The sequence below is a fragment of the Pituophis catenifer genome, unplaced genomic scaffold (assembly GCF_029215685.1).
Source record: "Pituophis catenifer annectens isolate HBS135680 unplaced genomic scaffold, rPitCat1.0.hap2 SCAF_2, whole genome shotgun sequence".
Lineage (NCBI taxonomy): Eukaryota > Metazoa > Chordata > Lepidosauria > Squamata > Colubridae > Pituophis > Pituophis catenifer.
The window spans coordinates 56,146,394-56,166,310 of NW_027256882.1; the positions used below are offsets into that span (position 1 = coordinate 56,146,394).

The 19,917-nt window shown below is 38.8% G+C and overlaps 1 protein-coding gene across 1 annotated transcript in view; it reads right to left on the reverse strand.

Annotated features, from left to right (window-relative positions):
• FOXP1 (forkhead box P1) overlaps positions 1–19,917 on the reverse strand; it is a 270,324-nt gene that overhangs the window by 177,257 nt on the left and 73,150 nt on the right. Inside the window, exon 3 of the mRNA XM_070936858.1 lies at positions 5,182–5,313. Coding sequence (XP_070792959.1) covers positions 5,182–5,313 — 132 coding nt within the window. The remainder of the gene's footprint in view (positions 1–5,181; positions 5,314–19,917) is intronic.

Sequence of the window (19,917 nt, forward strand, 5' to 3'; positions counted from 1 at the left end):
CATGATCTCAGGCTTTGCTTGATCATTCCATTTTTATTAAAAACATGAGGGTGATTGCCTCAATGTTCATTCCTTGGAGCCAGACTATAAACACTGATTCTGCAAGGGTGGGACCCTTCATAAAACACTACAAGTTATGATTTCAAGCACTCTCTCCTATCTCTTCTCTTACATCCTCTTCTTATTAAAATTCTAGTGCTGTTGGATGGTATTCCTTGTTTGTTGATAGGGGAAGAACTCTGCTTGATTCCCTTATTTGAGCACTCTCTGGCCCTGAAGAGCAAGCTCTTTCTGGTTGCTTTGTTCTCTTGTTATTATTCTAGAGGGATAGCCTGTTCATTCCTGCCAAAACTAACTTCTGATGGCAAATCTTGAAGTTCTTCCTCCCCAACAAACTTCAATGCCTTCCTGCTCTTAATAGACAATTGCAGTTGCTCAGCAGCTATCAATAAACTTCTCGGCACTTCAGCACAATAGAAGAAAATACTGACTCAAATTAGGTACAAAAGCTCATTTAAAGTTTAAAGCTTTTCCTTCTTCTCTATAGCCTTTCTTTCCACTCATGTTCCCTTCAAGCAATGGTGGGTTTCAAAATTTTTTACTACCTGTTCTGTGGCTGTGGCTTGGCGGGCATGGCTTGGTGGGTGTGGCAGGGGAAGGATATTATAAAATCTCCATTCCCACCCCACACCAGGGGAAGGATACTGTAAAATCTCCATTCCCTCACCAATCCAGGGGAAGGTTACTGCAAAATCCCCATTTCCTCCCTATCAGTTGGAACTTGGGAGGCAGAGAATAGATGGGGGCGGGGCCAGTCAGAACTTTTACTACCGATTCTCCAAACTACTCAAAATGTCCGCTACCAGTTCTCCAGAACTGGTCAGAACCTGCTGAAACCCACCTCTGCCTTCAAGTGCAAGTTGTTTTTCCCCTTGACTTTCAAATTGGTGGAATAAAAATACAAGAAGAAGAAGAAGAAAAAACCCAGTCCAACTCTGTGTTTTTGTGTTTATATTTGTGTATCTAATAGTAGTCAGTTTCATATGCTTTTAAAGATCTAAATAATGTTATTATTTCTCCTGTATGAGTTGTCCTCCTATTTTAAGTCATTTTTTGAATTTCCTGCACTCAGGCAATAGATATTGCAGACATACATATGGGCCAGGCGAAAATTTAAATGTCAAGGGTAATCTAAACTAGTAAAATAATTGTTCCCACTTCTATAAGCCTTCCTTAGGAAGAATTAGAGTGTACATAAAGTTCATATTTTTATTAACTTTGTTCTTGCAGTTTTTTTTCTTTCTTTATCTTTCCAATTTCTGGGTATTAAAATTAATATGAATATGAAAATAAATTAATTCCATATTATTTGTGTACCATGCTATTATTCTCTTACATCAGAGGCAAATAACATACAAAAGTATATATGCTAGTTATATATTAATTACTATATATTGATTTGGATGAAGAGCAAACCATAAGAACAAGTCACCTCTTAAGAAAATACTAATAAACTATATTAAATGTGATGGAACGTATTTCCAGCAACAAACAAGGTCAGCATATCTTCTTTATCAGAAGATATTAAAGCAGATTTTATGATGTCAGAATCATATCATAGCTCTCATATTATACTGTTCTGACAATTTCAGTCAGGAAGTAGAATGTTAGGAATGTGAGAAATTATCCAATTGTATCCTTGAGGTTTTGCCCATTTGCTCAATGTCCTAGTGATATTAAATTAGACAGAGTGAGACCTCACTTTTCAATATCCTTTAGTGACCATAAATTATATGTGTATATATATGATGATCAGCACTGCTATCTAAATGGTCCAACTTTCCTGTTCAGATGTACAGTGGCAAGGAGACTCAGAAAGTTGTCCTAATATACACTTATTTTATTTATTTATTTATTTGTTTGTTTGTTTAGACTTATATGCCGAGAGGATATTTCTTTCTCCGAGAGGACTCAGGGCGGCTCACAACAATAAAACAGAAAAATAAAACAAAAACCCCGGGTTAAAAGTTACACATAAAATCCCTAAAATCAATTAAAATCCATTTTAAAAACTCCCCAGTCCAGGCCGGCCAGGCAAAATAGCCACGTTTTTAGTTCGCGGCAGAAAGAGCGAAGGTCGGGGGCCATCCGGAGCTCCAGAGGGAGCTGATTCCAGAGGGTGGGTGCGCCCACAGAGAAGGCCTGCTCCCTAGGGGTCACCAGCCGACACTGTCTGGCCGACGGCACCCCGAGTAGGCCCTCTCTGTGGGAATGCACCGGGCGATGGGCAGCTGTTGCTGACCGCAGAAGGTCCGCCAAATACTCTGGTCCTAAGCCATCAATCAAGTATAATGTTTTAGTTTTCTCCCAATCTTACAAGCATACAGAAGCATGGCTAGGAAATGTATCCAAGACTGACCTGTAAAGATCTGAAATCATATTATAAACCTTAGGGAAAAATGACATACAATGGCATCCATTTAACAACAGGAAATACAACCCCAAATTTTATCTCTGAAGAATGCTCTCAGCAAACATTATTACTTTGTGAGTTATTTGTTTATTTATTTCAGTTTTAGGCTACTCAACCATAAATGACTCTGGGGGCGTACAACAATATAAAGACAGTAAATAAACAAGAACGATACCAGATTCAGACAAAAATAAAGGAAGAAGAGTAAATGGAGAGAGAGGGAGGGAGGGAGGGAGGGAGGGAGGGGGAGATAGATTGAACAAGTGGGCTCCAGGCATTTTAGCCCTGCTACAGATAACAAAACCATTATATATATATATTTTTAAAAGAGCAACAGCTTAAGTACATTTTGCTTACAGGTGAAAATAACTACTTTGGTTTTAAGACAATCAAACTGAAATTTTGCCACTAACTTTAGACAAAATATGACAACAGACTATTGGCAAAGTTGAAGCAAACAGTGTTATTAATACATCTTACTATCTAGTAATACGAAGAAGAATCTCTGTTCAATTATATGGTTTTTCTTTCTTAACAACTCATCTTTTGTGCTCAGAGTTTTTTTTCTTCTTAAAAAAAAAACATGCATCTTTATTTTACCACTGGGCTCCCAGGCTCTGTTATATTCAAGAGTAGGTTTAAGGATGCAAAAGCTCAAGGAGCAAGGGTGAAAAAAGAATGGGCAGTCATTTGAATCAGTGAGTGACAGGTTGGACCAGCTCTCCGTATACATTAATAAATTAGAATTTTAATTGTGTCTCCAACTGCAGAAGCAGCTCCGCTACTTTAATATGTACCAACAATTGGCTATGTTATGGAATCTGTGACGTGGCCCTCGCTGTTGACCTCCGAAACACAATTCCCACTCTGACTGCGGAAACTGTTTGGTTTGATCCTTTCAACTTATTTGAATCCTGACAAATAAGCTCATAGCTGAAAGGTCAACACAGTCATATTTCATCCTCTGGAGCAATTCTTAAGACATCTGCACAACAAAGCACTTCTTCTAGTACCTGACACTGGGCCTTGCCAGCACACTATCTCATTAAAATGTCTCCAGTAGAAGAGTCTATTAAAAGGCAAATGGCTTAGATATGGATTGGCCAAATAACATTTTTTTTCCTCTGAGATTTTAGCAAAAGGACATGGATTCAGCATTCAACATCCATAATAATGGTTTTCAATGCGCATTTGCCAAGAAGCAAAACAGTTATTCCTTTCCAAATACAATAAACCAAAGGATGGAGTAACCCAGGATCAAACTTGATCAGACCCATGGATTCTAACCAACCCTCTAAATATTAGCTACTTCCTGGTTGTTAGCCAACAACCTACTCTTCCAGTTTCATCAGCCACACAACTAATCAGTGTATAGAACTTATGTGCTGAGTTTTGAATATATATATATATATAGATATATATAGATATATATATATATAGATATATATATATATATATAGATAGATAGAGAGAGAGAGAGGGGGGGGGGAGGAGGAAAACAGCACTAAAAGCAATAATGCACTTCACGTCATTTTGGTAATAAACTTTGACTATGATCCAAAAATACGTGAACAGAGAGGACTTCAAGGAAGGAAAGTTTCGGAATAATGTCATATCGAGCACAGAAGACCATATATTCTACCTTTTTTCTCATAACCCTGGGTACCGAATCTCACAAGTTTTGAAGGGATTCTAGAATGAACTGCACAGAGATTATTAGAATCTTTGTTGTCACTGGATACATCTAATATTTAGAAAGAAAAGTAGCATGTTTCATATAAAGAACCTGTTAGTAATACCAAAAGAAACTCAATTGACTAAGCCAATTTCAACTAACATCACTCATCTTTCCTCGAAAATGTAAACCGAAACAGTAAATCACCTTCTTAATGCAACTATCTTTTTTGAACCAACATAATATTGTATTGGCCAGTGATTTGATCTATAGCAATATGGAATTAAACAATTTAAATGGTTTCCTACAAAGACTGCTCAACCGATATTGAGTATTCAATTGAAAATATATAATTTTCACAAACATAATAAATATTGGGAAGTTTCCAAACAAAAACACCATCTCACTAGAAAATTGTCTCATGAGTTTATAATAGCATTTCACAATGCTGTTTCAAAGCAACAGTGGTTTCTGGATTATAGTTTGTCATATGCCCTTATTTCAAACACTATCTATTCTTTCCAAACCTTTTATTTAGAGAATAATTAATACACCCCTTTTAAGAATATCACATATCAACGGTGCATGATGGATGGTCTTTCTGTCAGAAATAGTCTCCTTTGATGATCTCCTTCATAGGAAGCTGCCTTATTCTGATTCAGACCATATAACCATTTATTGTTTTCTATACTATCTGACAGAGGCTCTTTAAGATTTCAAAGAGTGGTGATGTTCAGCTCTACATGGAAATGTAAAGAACAGAATCTTCTACCTGCCTGAATCTTTCCAAGCTCTTTTCATGTTCCTCACAAGTTCTTTGATTTATTGATGAAAAATTCAAGACTTTGCAGCCCTGATTCATTTCCACTACTACAACCATGCTATGAAACTTGTTTGAATCACGAACATCAACGGAAACAAAGTTAAACATTTTTAAAAAGTCATCTTCCAACTATTTATACCATTTGCATCCTTTTAACATATCTTATTCAAGCAAGTCAAATGTGTTTTTAAAAAAACAAACATTTCTTACCTGAAGGGCTGGCTGTTTGTCATTCCTCTTGGGAGACTTTAGCCCACTAACTTGTTGCTGTTGTTGATGCTGTTGTTGTTGTTGCTGCTGCTGCTGTTGCTGTAACAGAAGTTGTCTTGCTACCTGAAGAGCCTGAGGAAATATATAAAATAAATTAGTTCTATTTAACTTAACGAAATGCTCGTTTTCGGCTTGAGCAGGTAGTTGGACTAGAACAGTGATGGCTAACCTTTTCCGGACCAGGTGCCCGAAACACACATGCAAATTACTTTCCAAAAATGCAATGCGCGCATGGCTCCCCGCATGAGCGTGCAGCCCCCTGCATGCGCCCTGTGCATGCACTCGTTTCACCCCCGCAAGCGCCCCGCACATGTGTGGCAGAGACCCGAAGACCAGCTGGCTGGCAGGAGGCACACACGCATGCGCGGCGGAGCTGAATTAGGGCGACGGCTCACGTGCCCACAGAGAGGGCACTGCATGCCACCTCTAGCACGCGTGCGATAGGTTCGCCATCATGGGATTAGAAGACCTTCAAGGTCCCTTCTAACTCTGTTATTCTGTTCACAACAGGCTGGGCTTGGCTAAAATAGGGTGGACTATTTTTTTTTCCTGATAGATCATGTTGCATGAAGAAGCCATCAAGTGAAGCCTTCATAAGGCTTTAACCACTTCTATGAACACAGCAACTATGTTTTATTAACATGTTTTTTTGTTTGAGATCTATGTGAATGCAACCATTATGTATGTATATGCCTTCAAAGCTAACCCATCAAAGAAGCACCACTAGGCTGGCCCAGAAGTTACTCTCTTTTTTGAGAATGGGGATTAGTCTATGAAATAGGTTGTTTTTCATTTTCACTTTTTTTATATTAACACTATACAAACAATAACACTAACAGGAAAAAAACAGCGGTGGTCAGAAAAGAACCGACATAAATTGTGATGATTAAAATAAATTAAACACATCAAAAAGGAAAGAACAGAAATGGGCAAAAAATTAATGAAAGGGAAAAAAAAGATATATCCATTTAATATCAACACATAATTAACCCACAGAAATTACTCAATAAAACTCCAACAGCAGTATAGCAAAGCCAAAACAGCTGAATTGTAATGATGATCTCAATCAACTCTCAATGCTATCATCCTATTGTTGAAAGAATTCAGTATTATCCCAATGCACTGAAAAAAAAGACTGGCGTTTTTATAATACAGCATGTTAGTTGGCTTCTATGTATATAATCATTTTAAAATCTGATGAGAAGAATCAGTTTATGTAGAAGACAGTTATTGGTGAGACCATTTTGTCACTGTTTCACATTATAACGAGACATCAATAGCCTCCTTTTAAAGCCATCTCAAAGAACATAAATGCAGTATCTCACAGAGAAACAGACATTTAAAATAACAGTATCACTGTTCCTTGGCAAACTCTGAAAAAGTTCTGTTTGGCCATGTTCATACATTTCATTTCTTCCTGATCTCTAGGAAGAGATCAGGAGGTGATCTCAGGATCATATTTTCTCACATTTACCCTTCTTGCTTTGCTGCTGCTTTGTCTGTGTTAAAGAGAAATAAATAAATGAACTGGGAAATCCTGTGTTTCTATGGACACTGGACTCCCTTTAACATAAAAAAAAAAATTAAACTTTGTTTTTTTTTTACTAGAGTTAGACAATAATTGCATATCTATGCTATTGGCTTTTGCCCGTGTTGTTAACAAGGTTATTGACCTTGTTATTTCGAATAACCTCATATTCATTTACATATTTAAGTAAAGTCTGTTAAACAGTGACTTTGGCCGTTCAGTATTCGATCCACTCTTTGACTGTTATGAAAACATCAGTTAACAACCCAAGTACTATCTTTACAATTCAAACAAGAACTGGAATGCTATATATTCAAGGACCCTGCCTAGTTTCAAGGGGGATAATGCACCCCCATGTAATAAATCAGCAATAGCCGGATCTAGGAAACAGTGGCAAGGAAAACTATAAAAGGAATTGGGATGCCAGTGCCACAGCTGAAGATACATTTGGAATTTTTGAGTATGTAGCAGGTGATAAAACCTGGAGACTGGGGAAAAGAACAAAGAGATTCATGAAGTGTATTCCTATGTAGCTCACTCCAAGGAAACTAAAGGACTCACCAACATTTCAGATATGAAGGAGAAAGCCTGCTTGTAGGAGCCAGAAGGAAATTAATGCCTGTAAGAGGACAGCTGGAAGCTTACATGCCTCAAGGACGTGTCCCCTGCTTGCTGCCTCATTGGAGGATTCACCATTGCTGGACTCAAGGGTTTCCTGGTCTCCTTGGAGATGTTCAGTACATGCGTAGGTGTTAACAGTGGGAAGAGTAAAGACTTCATCAATGTAAAAGAAGAAAGAAATAGTCCTGTGCAAGATGCCTACATGGAAAGAGGGAGGGAAGCATCCTTCGGCATATGTTCACTGAGATGCTAAAGCTGAAGCTGATTACATGGTATTCTTGAATTTATTTAGTTCCATAGGTTGGAAAATATGATCAACTATTAATTAAAAAAGAACAGTGACCAGTAACTATAATAAGCAAAGGAAGACTCATATTTCTTAACAAAGATCCAGACTGTTCTGTTTCTATTTCTACTTTGACATACTACTCTAAAATACACTATAAATATCTGAACAAAGACAATTTTCAGTATGAAAGAGAGTATCTATCTGGCATAAAAGAAGCACTGTCATGAACAATTTCAGTCTGAGATCCATACATGGATACCAGAATAATAGATTCAATGAAATGTAAACTCTAATAACATACCTATAACATTCCTTGGCATCCACACTTATATTTATTTTGGCTCATTATCAAACAAAGATCCTGAAAAGTACAATGTCATTTCCCCAACCTTCTACCTTCAAGACACACTGGACTACAATTCCCAAGATGCCAACCTAGATGGCCCCCACAGGTCATGCCCATGGGGGCAATGATGGGAGTTGTAAAGAAACAAGCACTGTATTTATTTATTTATTTATTTATTTATTTATTTATTTATTTATTTATTTATTTATTTATTTATTTGATTTATATGCCGCCCTTCTCCGGAGACTCAGGGCGGCTTACAATGCGTTAAGCAATAGCCTTCATACTTTTGTATATGTATACAAAGTCAGCTTATTGCCCCCACAAACTGGGTCCTCATTTTACCTACCTTAGAAAGGATGGAAGGCTGAGTCAACCTTGAGACTGGTGAGATTCGAATTTACAGTAATTGCAGACAGCTGATGTTAATCACAATGCTTTTAGTCTGCTGAGCTACCAGGCCCTGTACCTTGTATAACCTAGTGGAGCATTGCATTCAGATGGTGGAACCAAAAAGGGGCTGTGTGGGGGAGAAACAGATGCTCAAAATTAAAAGTAAAGGAATGGGTGGCAATTTTTGTTAAGTTTTTAAAATCTGAGTTGATGTGGTTTAGTAGTATTCATTGCAGATCCCTTCTGGTACTTTGCATGGGTTCCAAGATGCTGCAGGGATATTCACAGTCAGGACTTCTGGTATTTAGAGCCACTGAGTATATAATTAAATTAAACCACAGAGAGCTGACAACACCTCACCAAAGCACAAGAAGAGGATGTTATCCTTTCTCCATCTTAAACTTAATGTTTGTAGAAAAGACTAGGGGAGTGCTAATAGTAACCTTTATTACAAGGTCAACCCATGTCATCTGTTCAATTGTTCAGTTTAACTCTCACCTTCTCTAGCTGCTTCAGAGAATCTCAGCTCACCCTTGACCCAAAATCCAACTGCTTGCCCTGTAATTCTAAAGGCTAATCAACAGTTATTACTTCTCTGGAGCTAGACAAGAAAGAGGAAGAGCACCGAAAAGAAAGCAAGTTGGTTAGCGTTGGGCTTGTCTGCCCACCCTCCCATCCTCTAAGACAGCGTGTGACTTTAGACGGTCTTTATGAAATTAGCTGTCAGATCTCCATTCAATCTTAATGGTCACCAACTCTTATTATGCTGACTTCTGTCCTCTAATGCAGCTTGTCAACTGTTGCATCAAGAGCTTTTAAGTAAGCTTTCTGTCTCTTTTAGCACATAAACTGTAGATGAGAAATGAGGTCACGTTTTTGGTCACTGCAAACGGCTTATTTTTATAGACTAGGCTAGGGTAATACAATCCATTCAAAAAGAATGCCTTCTTTTTTAAAAAAAAAATTGATGGGCTTTTATGAATCTTCAAGGCCGTAAACATTCCTCATGAAATGGCATAGATTAACTCATTTGGGGTATGAGTAGGTAGATACATAGGTTTTCAAAGGAATATTTCTCAACACACCTTATCTCGTCTGGCAAGCTGCCATGTAACTTGTTTCCAACCGCAGTACAAGGCAAAACTTAGCACAGAGTCTCTCAGAGTCACAGAACAAACGAATTGTTTCCTGCAAAAGCCCACTCCCTGTTCGCTCCTCTTTTATTTCCTATGGGAGGGGCCAATCACCTCCAAGGTGTGGCTTTACCCCTGAGTCAATCCTGCTTTCTGAGTTGTTCTTGTCTTCTGGCAGCTCTGCGCATGCGCACACTGGGAACGAGCTCCAGCTGTTCCTCTGCCTTGCTGCTGTCTAACTCCCTCTCTGCCTCCGACGCAGAGCCCTTGTCCGAGCTTTCCCCAGCCCCCAGGACTGGCCCAAGTTCCTCCCCAAACTCCTCACTGTCTGACTCTGCTGCCAGCTCCGCTGGCCACCGGCGGACCACAACACTTGGGCTTGTCGATCTGAAGGTCGGCAGTTCAGCGGTTTGAATCCCTAGCGCCGTGTAACGGGGTGAGCTCCCGTTACTTGTCCCAGCTTCTGCCAACCTACCAGTTCGAAAGCACATAAAAAATACAAGTAGAAAAATAGTGACCACTTTGGTGGGAAGGTAACAGGCTCCATGCACCTTTGGCGTTGAGTCATGCCAGCCACATGACCACGGAGACATCTTCAGACAGTGCTGGCTCTTCAGCTTAGAGACGGAGATGAGCACCATCCCCTAGAGCCGGAAACGACTAGCAAGCATGTGCGGGGGAAACTTTACCTTAGATAGATACATATTTAAAGAAGCATGTCTGTTAGTACTATGCTGACAACTATAATATATCTAAAATCCTCTTTTTGTACATAAAATTTCATCAAGTTAACATTTTTTGACATCTGTTTTTTGTTTTTTTATCTACTGAATGTCACCAATAACTCCCTTCACAGCAGTCTTACAGCAGAATATGAACTTGTGCAGTAAACATAGTGCAAGGACCAATTAGCAAGTAGAAAAGGAGTATTCCTTTTCATTTAACAACTGGTGAAGACAAAAATAGTTCAGTGAAACTGGGTTCTGGAGGAATCTGAAAAGGAAAATAATTGATGTTGATAACACAATGGTGGTGTGAAGAAAAAGAGAAGTTTCTTTTTCTCTCTTTAATGATAGGTGAAGTCATCCAACAACTAACTGACAAACTAACTGTATTTCACTGGGTGAAAATGGTTTCTAGACTTTTAAAAAGAAGATTAGATAAGTCACATTAATCTTCGCAGCTACATGAAGTATATTGTTTATAAAACTCCAGTTTTATAAACAGTATACCACTGAATATAAGTTGCTAGGAGACAAAAGTAGGACAAGGCAATCAGTTCCCCTCTTATTCTTTTCTACTGTTGTTGCCATTTTAAGGGCATCAGGTTGACTAATAAAAGAAACTGGATGTTGTATTAGATTGATCTGATCCACAAATTATGATAAAGTGACATAATTTACACAGTGACAAAGCTGTCCCAATAAAAGAGTCATTCTCCGTCTCATAGTACGGGAGACCATAATAAAAGCCAAGAGATTCTACAAAGTTCCTCAGCCCAGATTAACTTCACTGAGGCTTCATACCAGTAAAGATATTCCTCTCATTTATAACTGAAGTTACAATTGGGCTGAAAAATAAATGACTTATAACCATTGCAGAGTCCCTGTGGTTATGTGATAAAAATTTGGTATTCTTTTTTTTTTTTTTAATAAACCTGATATAACATTTGGTTATTAAATAGAGTTGCACGAGGTTGCACTTATTTTTGGAAATAGAGGTATTATCCTTTTTTTCTGAATAACAAAACTGCCCATGTTCATAGTAATGTGGAGGCGTCTATAGAGGCTGTTTCTTCCCAGCACTTCCTGGAATAACTATGTTATTAGATGATGCTATATGGGTGACACAGTCAGTCCAGAAAAATCATACAAAAGAGACACACGGCCTCTGTGAAGAGCTTATATTGCTTTCAGTAGGTAGGACATTTTTGTAATGAACAGCTGTAAAAGCTATGAATTCTGCCTACCTCATATATATTAAAAATAAATTGAATGTTTTCAGAAAGAAGAATGAATACTAGCTGGACTTTATTCCTGCTGTTCTTTTGCCCTTTATAGAGTACATGTTAAAGAAATCTGTTCCCAGCAGGATCCATGGTAGTATTATAATGCATTGTTAACTCAGATTCATAAATTGTTTGCTAAAGTTGGTGGCTGGAAGAGGACAAAAGTAACCTATTAAAACTTCTTACAGCATTTCAATATGGTTCTACCAACAGAATGAAGCTAATCATTTAATGTTATAGACTAATGCAATGGTCAAGTCTGAGAGATAATATAAGATTCTTAAACAATTCTGTTTAGTTATCCATATATCCAATATAAAAATCATTTTTGTATTTTTTTTGTAACTCAGTGAAATCAGTAAAACATACAATATAGCTCCTACTACTTTGCCATATATATTTTCCTTTCTTGATAGTAATTTAGTTCATAAGATTTTTCCTTCTTATATTCTCCTGAGATATCATTAAAAACAGAAGTTTGTATAATAACATTCATAGGAACTATGTTCCCCCCCAAAAAGGTGCTTTAACACGGTTGCAAATGCCACATGTTCACTGAGAACAGTTGATTTTGGGGTGGGTGGGTGAAAGCATAACTACCCTATGGATATTTTGCCCCAAAAAATCAGTATCTCTCCCTCCCACAAGACCACAAAGCCCCTCATTTAGGCCAGCACCTAGCTGATGAGTTAAAAGAAGAAGAAAGTGACATTTTCAAAGGAGGTAGAGAAACAAGCCTTATTGTAATCAATCCAGTTCAAGTTCCAAGCAGTTGGCAATGTTATCTATGGAAACATTCCAGTGGAAGAGTACACAAAGCAGCAGATTAATTTTTGCCCGAGAACCTTGTAAATTTTTAGAAAGCCGAAGCCCTGGAACATTGAAAAAAAACCCCCACACTTAAACTTTTCTCCCTTCAAATTAAATCAACACATAATGTTGCTTTCTTTCTTTCTTTCAAAAAATAAATAAATAAAAACACAATGCCTTTATTATTTCCATGAATTTCTTATGGCCACAAAGAAAACAAGGGATTGGTCACATGTTTATTTACTTGAGCTACTCCCTTTTCCTTCTGATAAATAATCAAGCTTGCTCTCCAGAAAAAACAGAATCAGCAAGCTGGGAAATCTGATCGTCATCAAACAGACTGCTATACTAGGAAAGGCAACGGACCACCGTTCCCACAGTGAGCTTTGCAGGCCTACACCTACACTAGCATCTGAGTAAATAACTATAGTCACCCTTTCCATCTTCTCTATGCAATTAATCTTTCAGTTAAATAAACTGTCCTCAAGCAATTGCCAACATTGTTATTTTTCCCAATGGCATATTTCTGAAAATCAGCCACCCTTCCCACATCCTTCATGAATGCACACACATATTCTTAAATGTGTGTTGCACCTGCAGTTGTTCATAAATATGAATTTGTTTTAAAACATTGCCTTCTTAAAATATTTAGCATATCACAGATTTCATAGAAGCTTTTTTAAGGATGCTTTTCCCTGTTATATATTATCCATTTCCACTTTCACTCTGACGAGACTGCTTTAAACCAAATAAATAAAATAAAAAGGTAGGTATCAGCCAGCGTTAAGAGGACTTTCCTTGAGGAATATCATAAAATGCCAACAAAAATGCAATATGTGTTAAGGGACACAAACAAGTTCTACTGAAACGTAGCAGCTGTTGTAAGCATTAGCTTCTGGTATTAAATCAAATACTCCAAATCTGAAGAGCAGTCTTTGATGGGAAAGTAAACTACTTGCAAATAAGTTTTCCTTCCCTTCTGCTTGTTGCAGTACCAAGACAACAGTTATACATGAAAGAGACAGCACCCAATCAGTAGCCAGCATTTCATTAGCATTTGTTTCCTACAAATATTAACAAGACTTGATTCAGAAATGGAAATATTCACAAGGCAAAGATTCATTCAAGCCCCTTTCTCCTTCTCCTTCTTTTTCTTTCTTTGCTGCTGTTCTTCCTGAACTTGAGACAACGATAGGACAATGGTTGCTGGCTCGTTCTCATTCACTTAAAACGCATGTGCACATTCACACACATAAACACACAATAAATGAACGGTATGCCTCCCCTATGTAAGCGATAACATGGAACTTCCTGGGATATACACTTGAAAAGCAAGACAGCACCCTCCCAAACGACGGAAAAGTTAGCAGAAACCAGTTTACAATCCATCTTGTTTTCATTCACAAGGCAGTAAACATCTTATTTGCTTTAAAGCCCCAGCAATTAAAATCTCCTACAATTGCAAGCAAGATAGCTGGATAAAAGTTCCTTGCAGCCTTACATTGTGTCCTCCCCCCGGCCACCCCCTTTGGATATTTCAAAAGACAATATAAAGAGTTTAGTTTCACAGAGCAAGCGCTTACTGTTAATCTCTAGTTTGCTGTCTTCTTGCCGAAGATGTGTCCTGGCTGTTTGTCTGAAGCAGGGGGTTGAAGAATGGTAAAAAGATGTTTGAATAAACAGGAAGTGCTGTGCAGCTGAAGCACACACTGAAGGGAAAACACATTGGAGCACTGCCCTTTGTAGGCAACAACGGGAGGCTTGCCTCCACAGTAGCAACGTCTGCTTTTATAAAACGACAAAGAAACCACAAGAATTTAAGCAATTCCCCCCTCCCCCCCCATCTCCAAGTCAACTGGAGCTTGCAGGTAATTTCAAAGTTGTGCTTAACACGCCAAAAAATTATATTAATTCTACCCTATTAAAGCAGATGGCTGCATGCTTAAAATCATACATAACTGGCTGAAACAACGGCAAATGCATCTTAGCCATGAAGCTAGGCAAATCCTTTTATTTGTACATAGTTTTGGAAAGCTTGTTTTTCACACTCTTCGTGGTACCCACGCACTTATGTCAATAAATGTCTGTTAAGGTTGGCCAGACTTCACAGCAATTATTCAAATTCCTTCATAACATTTTTTTTCCCGTTTCAAATAAATCAGACTTTGCATCGAAGTTCTCAGGAGTGTGCCTTCAATATCTTCCCCCAGATTCATTCTTTTTCTTACGTTCCCCGTCACCAAAGCAAAATACCTATTTAAATCCAAGTGACTAAGTAAACTGTCTTCTGTTCGCCATCTCTCCTGCTCCCCTTCCTCAGCCTCAATTATTAAAGTCCTGCTCTTTTGACATCTAAGAGACATGACAGAGATATTGACAAGGCAAGTAAACTGGAGCTGACACTTGAAGATGGCTTATAAAGGGTTGAGCGGTGGAACAACCAACAACAGTAGTTTACCTTTTTTTTTTTTAAAAAAAAGGAATTCCTCTAGAAAATGTATTGCTATTGAAAAATGTGCTACAATCTCTGATATTTGTTATTTAGCATGTAACTCCTGGACTTGTCTGTCATTCTAGGTGCTAATGCTACCTAAAATAACTCATTGGGAGCTGTCAGTTTACACAGGACCCAATCTTTTCTTCCTATGAGGATTTTTTTTTTTTAACACTGGAATTCATCTTCTTTTGATTTCACATTCAAAGCAACAGCAGCTTGATAGACATGCAAGTCTGAAAGCAAATCCAGACGCTGAAGATAAACTGGCAGAGTATGACAGGCAGGAGCATCTAAAGCTTATAAAAATGAAGAGAACAGCATGTCGTCTGAGTATTACAATAGCAGAAATCAAGAGACACATTAGGTGGAACTGATCAGCCACAAAAACCATTCAAAAGGCAGATCACAGAAACAGAAAGTCTAGGCAGCTGTGGGAAGGGGGGGGGAATGGGAAATATCTGCTTTAAAGAGGCATCACCTTTTCTTTAAAGCACTACCGTTTTTCTGCTCCCGGTATGCAAAGTGGAGGAAATTGAAGGTTTCTTGTAAAAAAAAAAAAAAAAAAAAAAAAGGCTGGACTAACTCAGCAGTCCTCACCACTTAATCTTTTAATTAGGCTTCTCAATTAGGCAGGCTAAACAAAAATATTTTAAACTGAACAGAGTGTCTGTGGTGCTTCACTTTTCGGTTGTAGATATTAGGAAGGAGTTATCTGTAGTAATTTCAGGAGGCCACCCCAAGTACAGCAACGCATGCTTATGCTCCAAAGAGGCTCACAGTCCAGAGAAATATAGGTAGACCTCGACTAACAACAATTTGTTTAGGGACCGTTCAAAGTTACAATGGCACTGAAAAAAGTGACTTAGGACCATTTTTCACACTAATAACCAAAGGTGCTTTTTCAAAAGGCAACTGGACAATGGGTTTGTTTTTTTGTTTTGAAAAAGCACCTTTGAGACAACCATGACCTGGATGATGGGAGAATCTCCATAGACACACTTACGACTGTTGCAGCATCCCCACAGTCATATAATCAAAATTCAGATGCTTGGCAACTGCCTCATATTTATGACGGTTGCAGTGTCCTGTGGTCATATTATCCTCTTTAGAGAACTTCTGATAAGCAAAGTCAATGGGAAGCCAGATTCGTTTAATAACCATGTTACTAAATCAGGGGTGTCAAACTCATGGCCCATGGGCCGGATGTGTCACGTGCTGGCCACGTCCACCCCCGTTTTAGCGAAGGGGGAAAAATCGTGATAGGTCATGTGACAATGTTATTTATTTATTTATTTATTTATTTATTTATTTATTTATTATTTTATTAAACTTGTATGCCGCCCTCTCTCCCAAAGGACTCAGGGCGGCTCACAACAATAAAACACACATAAAATTCAGTATTCAAATATAAAAACCAATCAATCCCCTTTAAAAAACCCCTTCAGTCCAATCCAGCCAGGCCAAATAGCCATGTTTTGAGGTCATGGCGGAAAGACCGAAGGTCGGGGGCCATCCGGAGCTCCAGGGGGAGCTGATTCCACAGAGTAGGTGTGCCCACAGAGAAGGCCCACTCCCTGGGAGTCACCAGCCGACACTGTCTGGCCGACGGGACCCCAAGGAGGCCTTCTCTGTGAGAGCGCACTGGGCGATGAGGAGCTGTCGCAGACCGCAGATGCTCCGCCAAGTACCCCGGGCCTAAGCCATGTGACGCCGCGAGTTTGACACCCCTGTACTAAATTAACAACTGTAATTTTATTTTTATTTTTATTTTATTTTGAATTTGTATACCGCCCTTCTCCCTGAGGACTCAGGGCGGTGAACAGCCAAGTAAAAACATCAAGTACAAATATTAAAATACAGTTAAAATATAGATATATAAATTTGGCCCCATTAATTAAAAACAATAAACAAAACACTTAAAAACACTTAAAAAATTAGGCCAGCCCGGCTTGCTGGAAAAGGAAGGTTTTAAGGGCACGGCGGAAGGCACCGAGGTCTTGGATTCTCCTTATCTCTGGAGGCAATTGATTCCAGAGGGTAGGTGCCCCCACAGAGAAGGCCCTCCCCCTGGGGGTCACCAGCCTGCACTGTTTGGCTGATGGCACCCCGAGGAGGCCCTCTCTGTGGGAGCGCACAGGTCGATGGGAGATCGTCGGTGGCAGCAGGCGGTCTCGAAGATAGCTAGGCCCTATGCCATGGAGCGCTTTAAAGGTGATAACCAACACCTTGAAGCGCACCCGGAAGACCACTGGGAGCCAGTGCAGCTCGCGCAGGAGCGGTGTTACATGATTCACTTAACAATTGTTGCAAGAAATTTATAAAATGGGGCCAAATTCACTTGACAGTTTCGCTCAGCCATAGAAATTTTGGCCTCAATTGTGGTCGTAAATCGAGGACTACCTGTACCTGTACTTCTGGATTGTATCTTAATATGGTAACCAGTAATACTGAGGTCTGCTAGTATTTATTAATCAGCAAATCTCTTGGAAATGCCACCCATTTACATTTACAGAGCCTTAAGAATTCCATTTCTTGAAAATTGCTTAGAAATCTGATTAGCTGCTGGGTTCTCTTTTCACTGTTGAAAGACCAATGTTTGTTGGAGGATATTACTTAAATTGGCCTATCTCTGAGACAGTTAACACCAAAGGAGAAAATGCTTATGTGGGAATGATCACTAAAACTTTGCTGGGGAAAATCCATACATTTTTAATTCCTACTTCTTTCCCATAAGCCTCTTACTTTAATTGAAGTTGCTGAAAATAATGAAAAAAGCATTTCTCCAACAATTTTGTACTTAGAAGTGTTTGTTAACAAACACAGGATGAGCAGGCAGCCTTACCAAAAGGGCAGCAGACTTCTACATTATAATTTAGCCTGTGGTTATTCCTGATTAAGAATACCCTCTGGGACAGCAAAGTAAGATATTCTTTTGTAGCAAGAATAGCTTTTAAAATTAGCCTCGCATAATAAAGCAAGAGCATAACTGTGCTAAAACAATGATGAAGGCTGCAATTTTAGTTTTCAGGCTTAGGGATCTAAGAAGAGCTGTCTGGGAACTTAAGGAAACCTCCCAGCTGGGACTTACTACAGGTAGTCCTCATCTTACAACTGTTCAGCGACTGTTTGAAGTTACAACTGCACTGAAAACAGTGACTTATGGCTGGTCTTGGCACTTACGACTGTTGCAGCGTTCCCATGGTCAGGTGATCAAAATTTGGGTTCTTTGCAACTGACATGCATTTGTAACAGTCACAGGTCCCAAAGGCTCATTTTTCAATCTTCCCAGCTGGCTTCCAATATGCAAAAACAATGGGGGAAGACAGATTTACTTAACGTGAAACCACACGTTTCATTTAACACCTGTTAATGACCTGCTTAAACAATCATGGCAAAAAAAGTTTGCAAGATTGGGCACAACCTACTTAACAACCAGTTTGCTTAGCCAAGGAAATTTTGGTCCCAACGGTGTTCATAAATTGAGAACTACCTGTATGCCAGTGCTTCTCAGCCTTGGCAACTTTAATTCTTAGGAGCTGAAATCGGCACATCTTAAAGTTGTCAAAATTAAAGAACCCTGCACTATGCCAACCCATGCAGAGATTGAGTGTGTTTGCAAGAATAGACCTGTTCTAATATATGATTCTTGCATATATGTGGCACTTCTAGAGACAAACAACAGCAGTGATGACTCTGGTTGTTCTCCTAAGGATGAAGCAGCCTGTCAGATAGCATCAACACTACAGTTTTCAAATCTGTGGGCAGCTGCATGACCACTTGATGGCAGCAAGAATCAATGTTTTCTGCATATCTTTGCTGCCATCTAGAGGTTACCTAGTTTAGTACCACTGAGGCTATCTGCTTGGTTTACCAGCAGCCTGCTTTTGTTGGTCGCACTATCAATACTCCTTGTGCCACCCTAGACAAATGCCTTGGTTTCTTTATTGGCAGCTGGGTACATGCCACCCCTACAGTGTTTGCAAGTTTGCTTTTAAAAGGTTTACAGCCAAACCAGACCTTCTGCAGTTTCAGGCAGTGTGACAACCACTACTGATACGGTGACAGCATTTAGGCCATAGTTGTTTCTCCTATGGAACACAATCAACCCCAAACTCTTGTTTTATGGAGTAACACTCTTTCTCTGCTATAGATATGAGATATGCAAAAAAAAAAAAATCTGGATTCCATCACTAGTATAAGAAAGTCACCTTCTGTCATGCATTGTGGCTATCTAATGAACTAAAGGCTGATTATTTATCTTTAAACTGTATTAGTTTCATCTTTTTGAAGGTCATTGCTAATCTGCTTCAATCTTATTTTAAAAAATACTTTCAAAAGTTACCCAATGGAAAGATGGGTCTGGCCTGTCATTGGACCTGAAACCTTTGACTGAAAAAGAAATCTGTACAATGAGCTTAAGCCCTTCAGTAAATTAGAAGCAACAACAACCTTGGTACTTGAGTATTAATCTAGGCATCATTGTAATATAGATAGATAGATGATAGATAGATAAATAGATAGATAGATAGATGATAGATAGATAGATAGATAGATAGATAGATAGAAAGAAAGAAAGAAAATGGCTATGGGATAATTCTGCGAGAGTGTGTGTGTGTGTGTGTGTGTGTGTGTGTGTGTGTGTGAGAGAGAGAGAGAGAGAGAGAGAGAGAGAGAGAGAGAGAGAGAGAGAGAGAGAGAGAGAGAACAGTCTGCATTCTCAATAAGCTTCTTCTTTTCTTTTTAATCTGCAGAGATCTTGTGGACTTGAATGACACCGTGGACCTTGAATGTGAAATAGCTTCAAGCTAATAGCACTAATTGCTTGAAGATGTGTAGGCAGGTGAAATCAGATCCCTCTGGCCACTGAAGAGACCCAAGAACAACCGAGGAATCTTTACATAACAACTCTGAGTTTAATAGATAGTAAAGCTACCTAAAGAGTTTTGTATAGCTAGCCAAAAAAACAAACAAAAAAAACCCTGTGAGTAGATGACTCCTTAAAAGACCACATATAAAAAAAGTAACAAATACAATTCCATTCATTTTAAAGG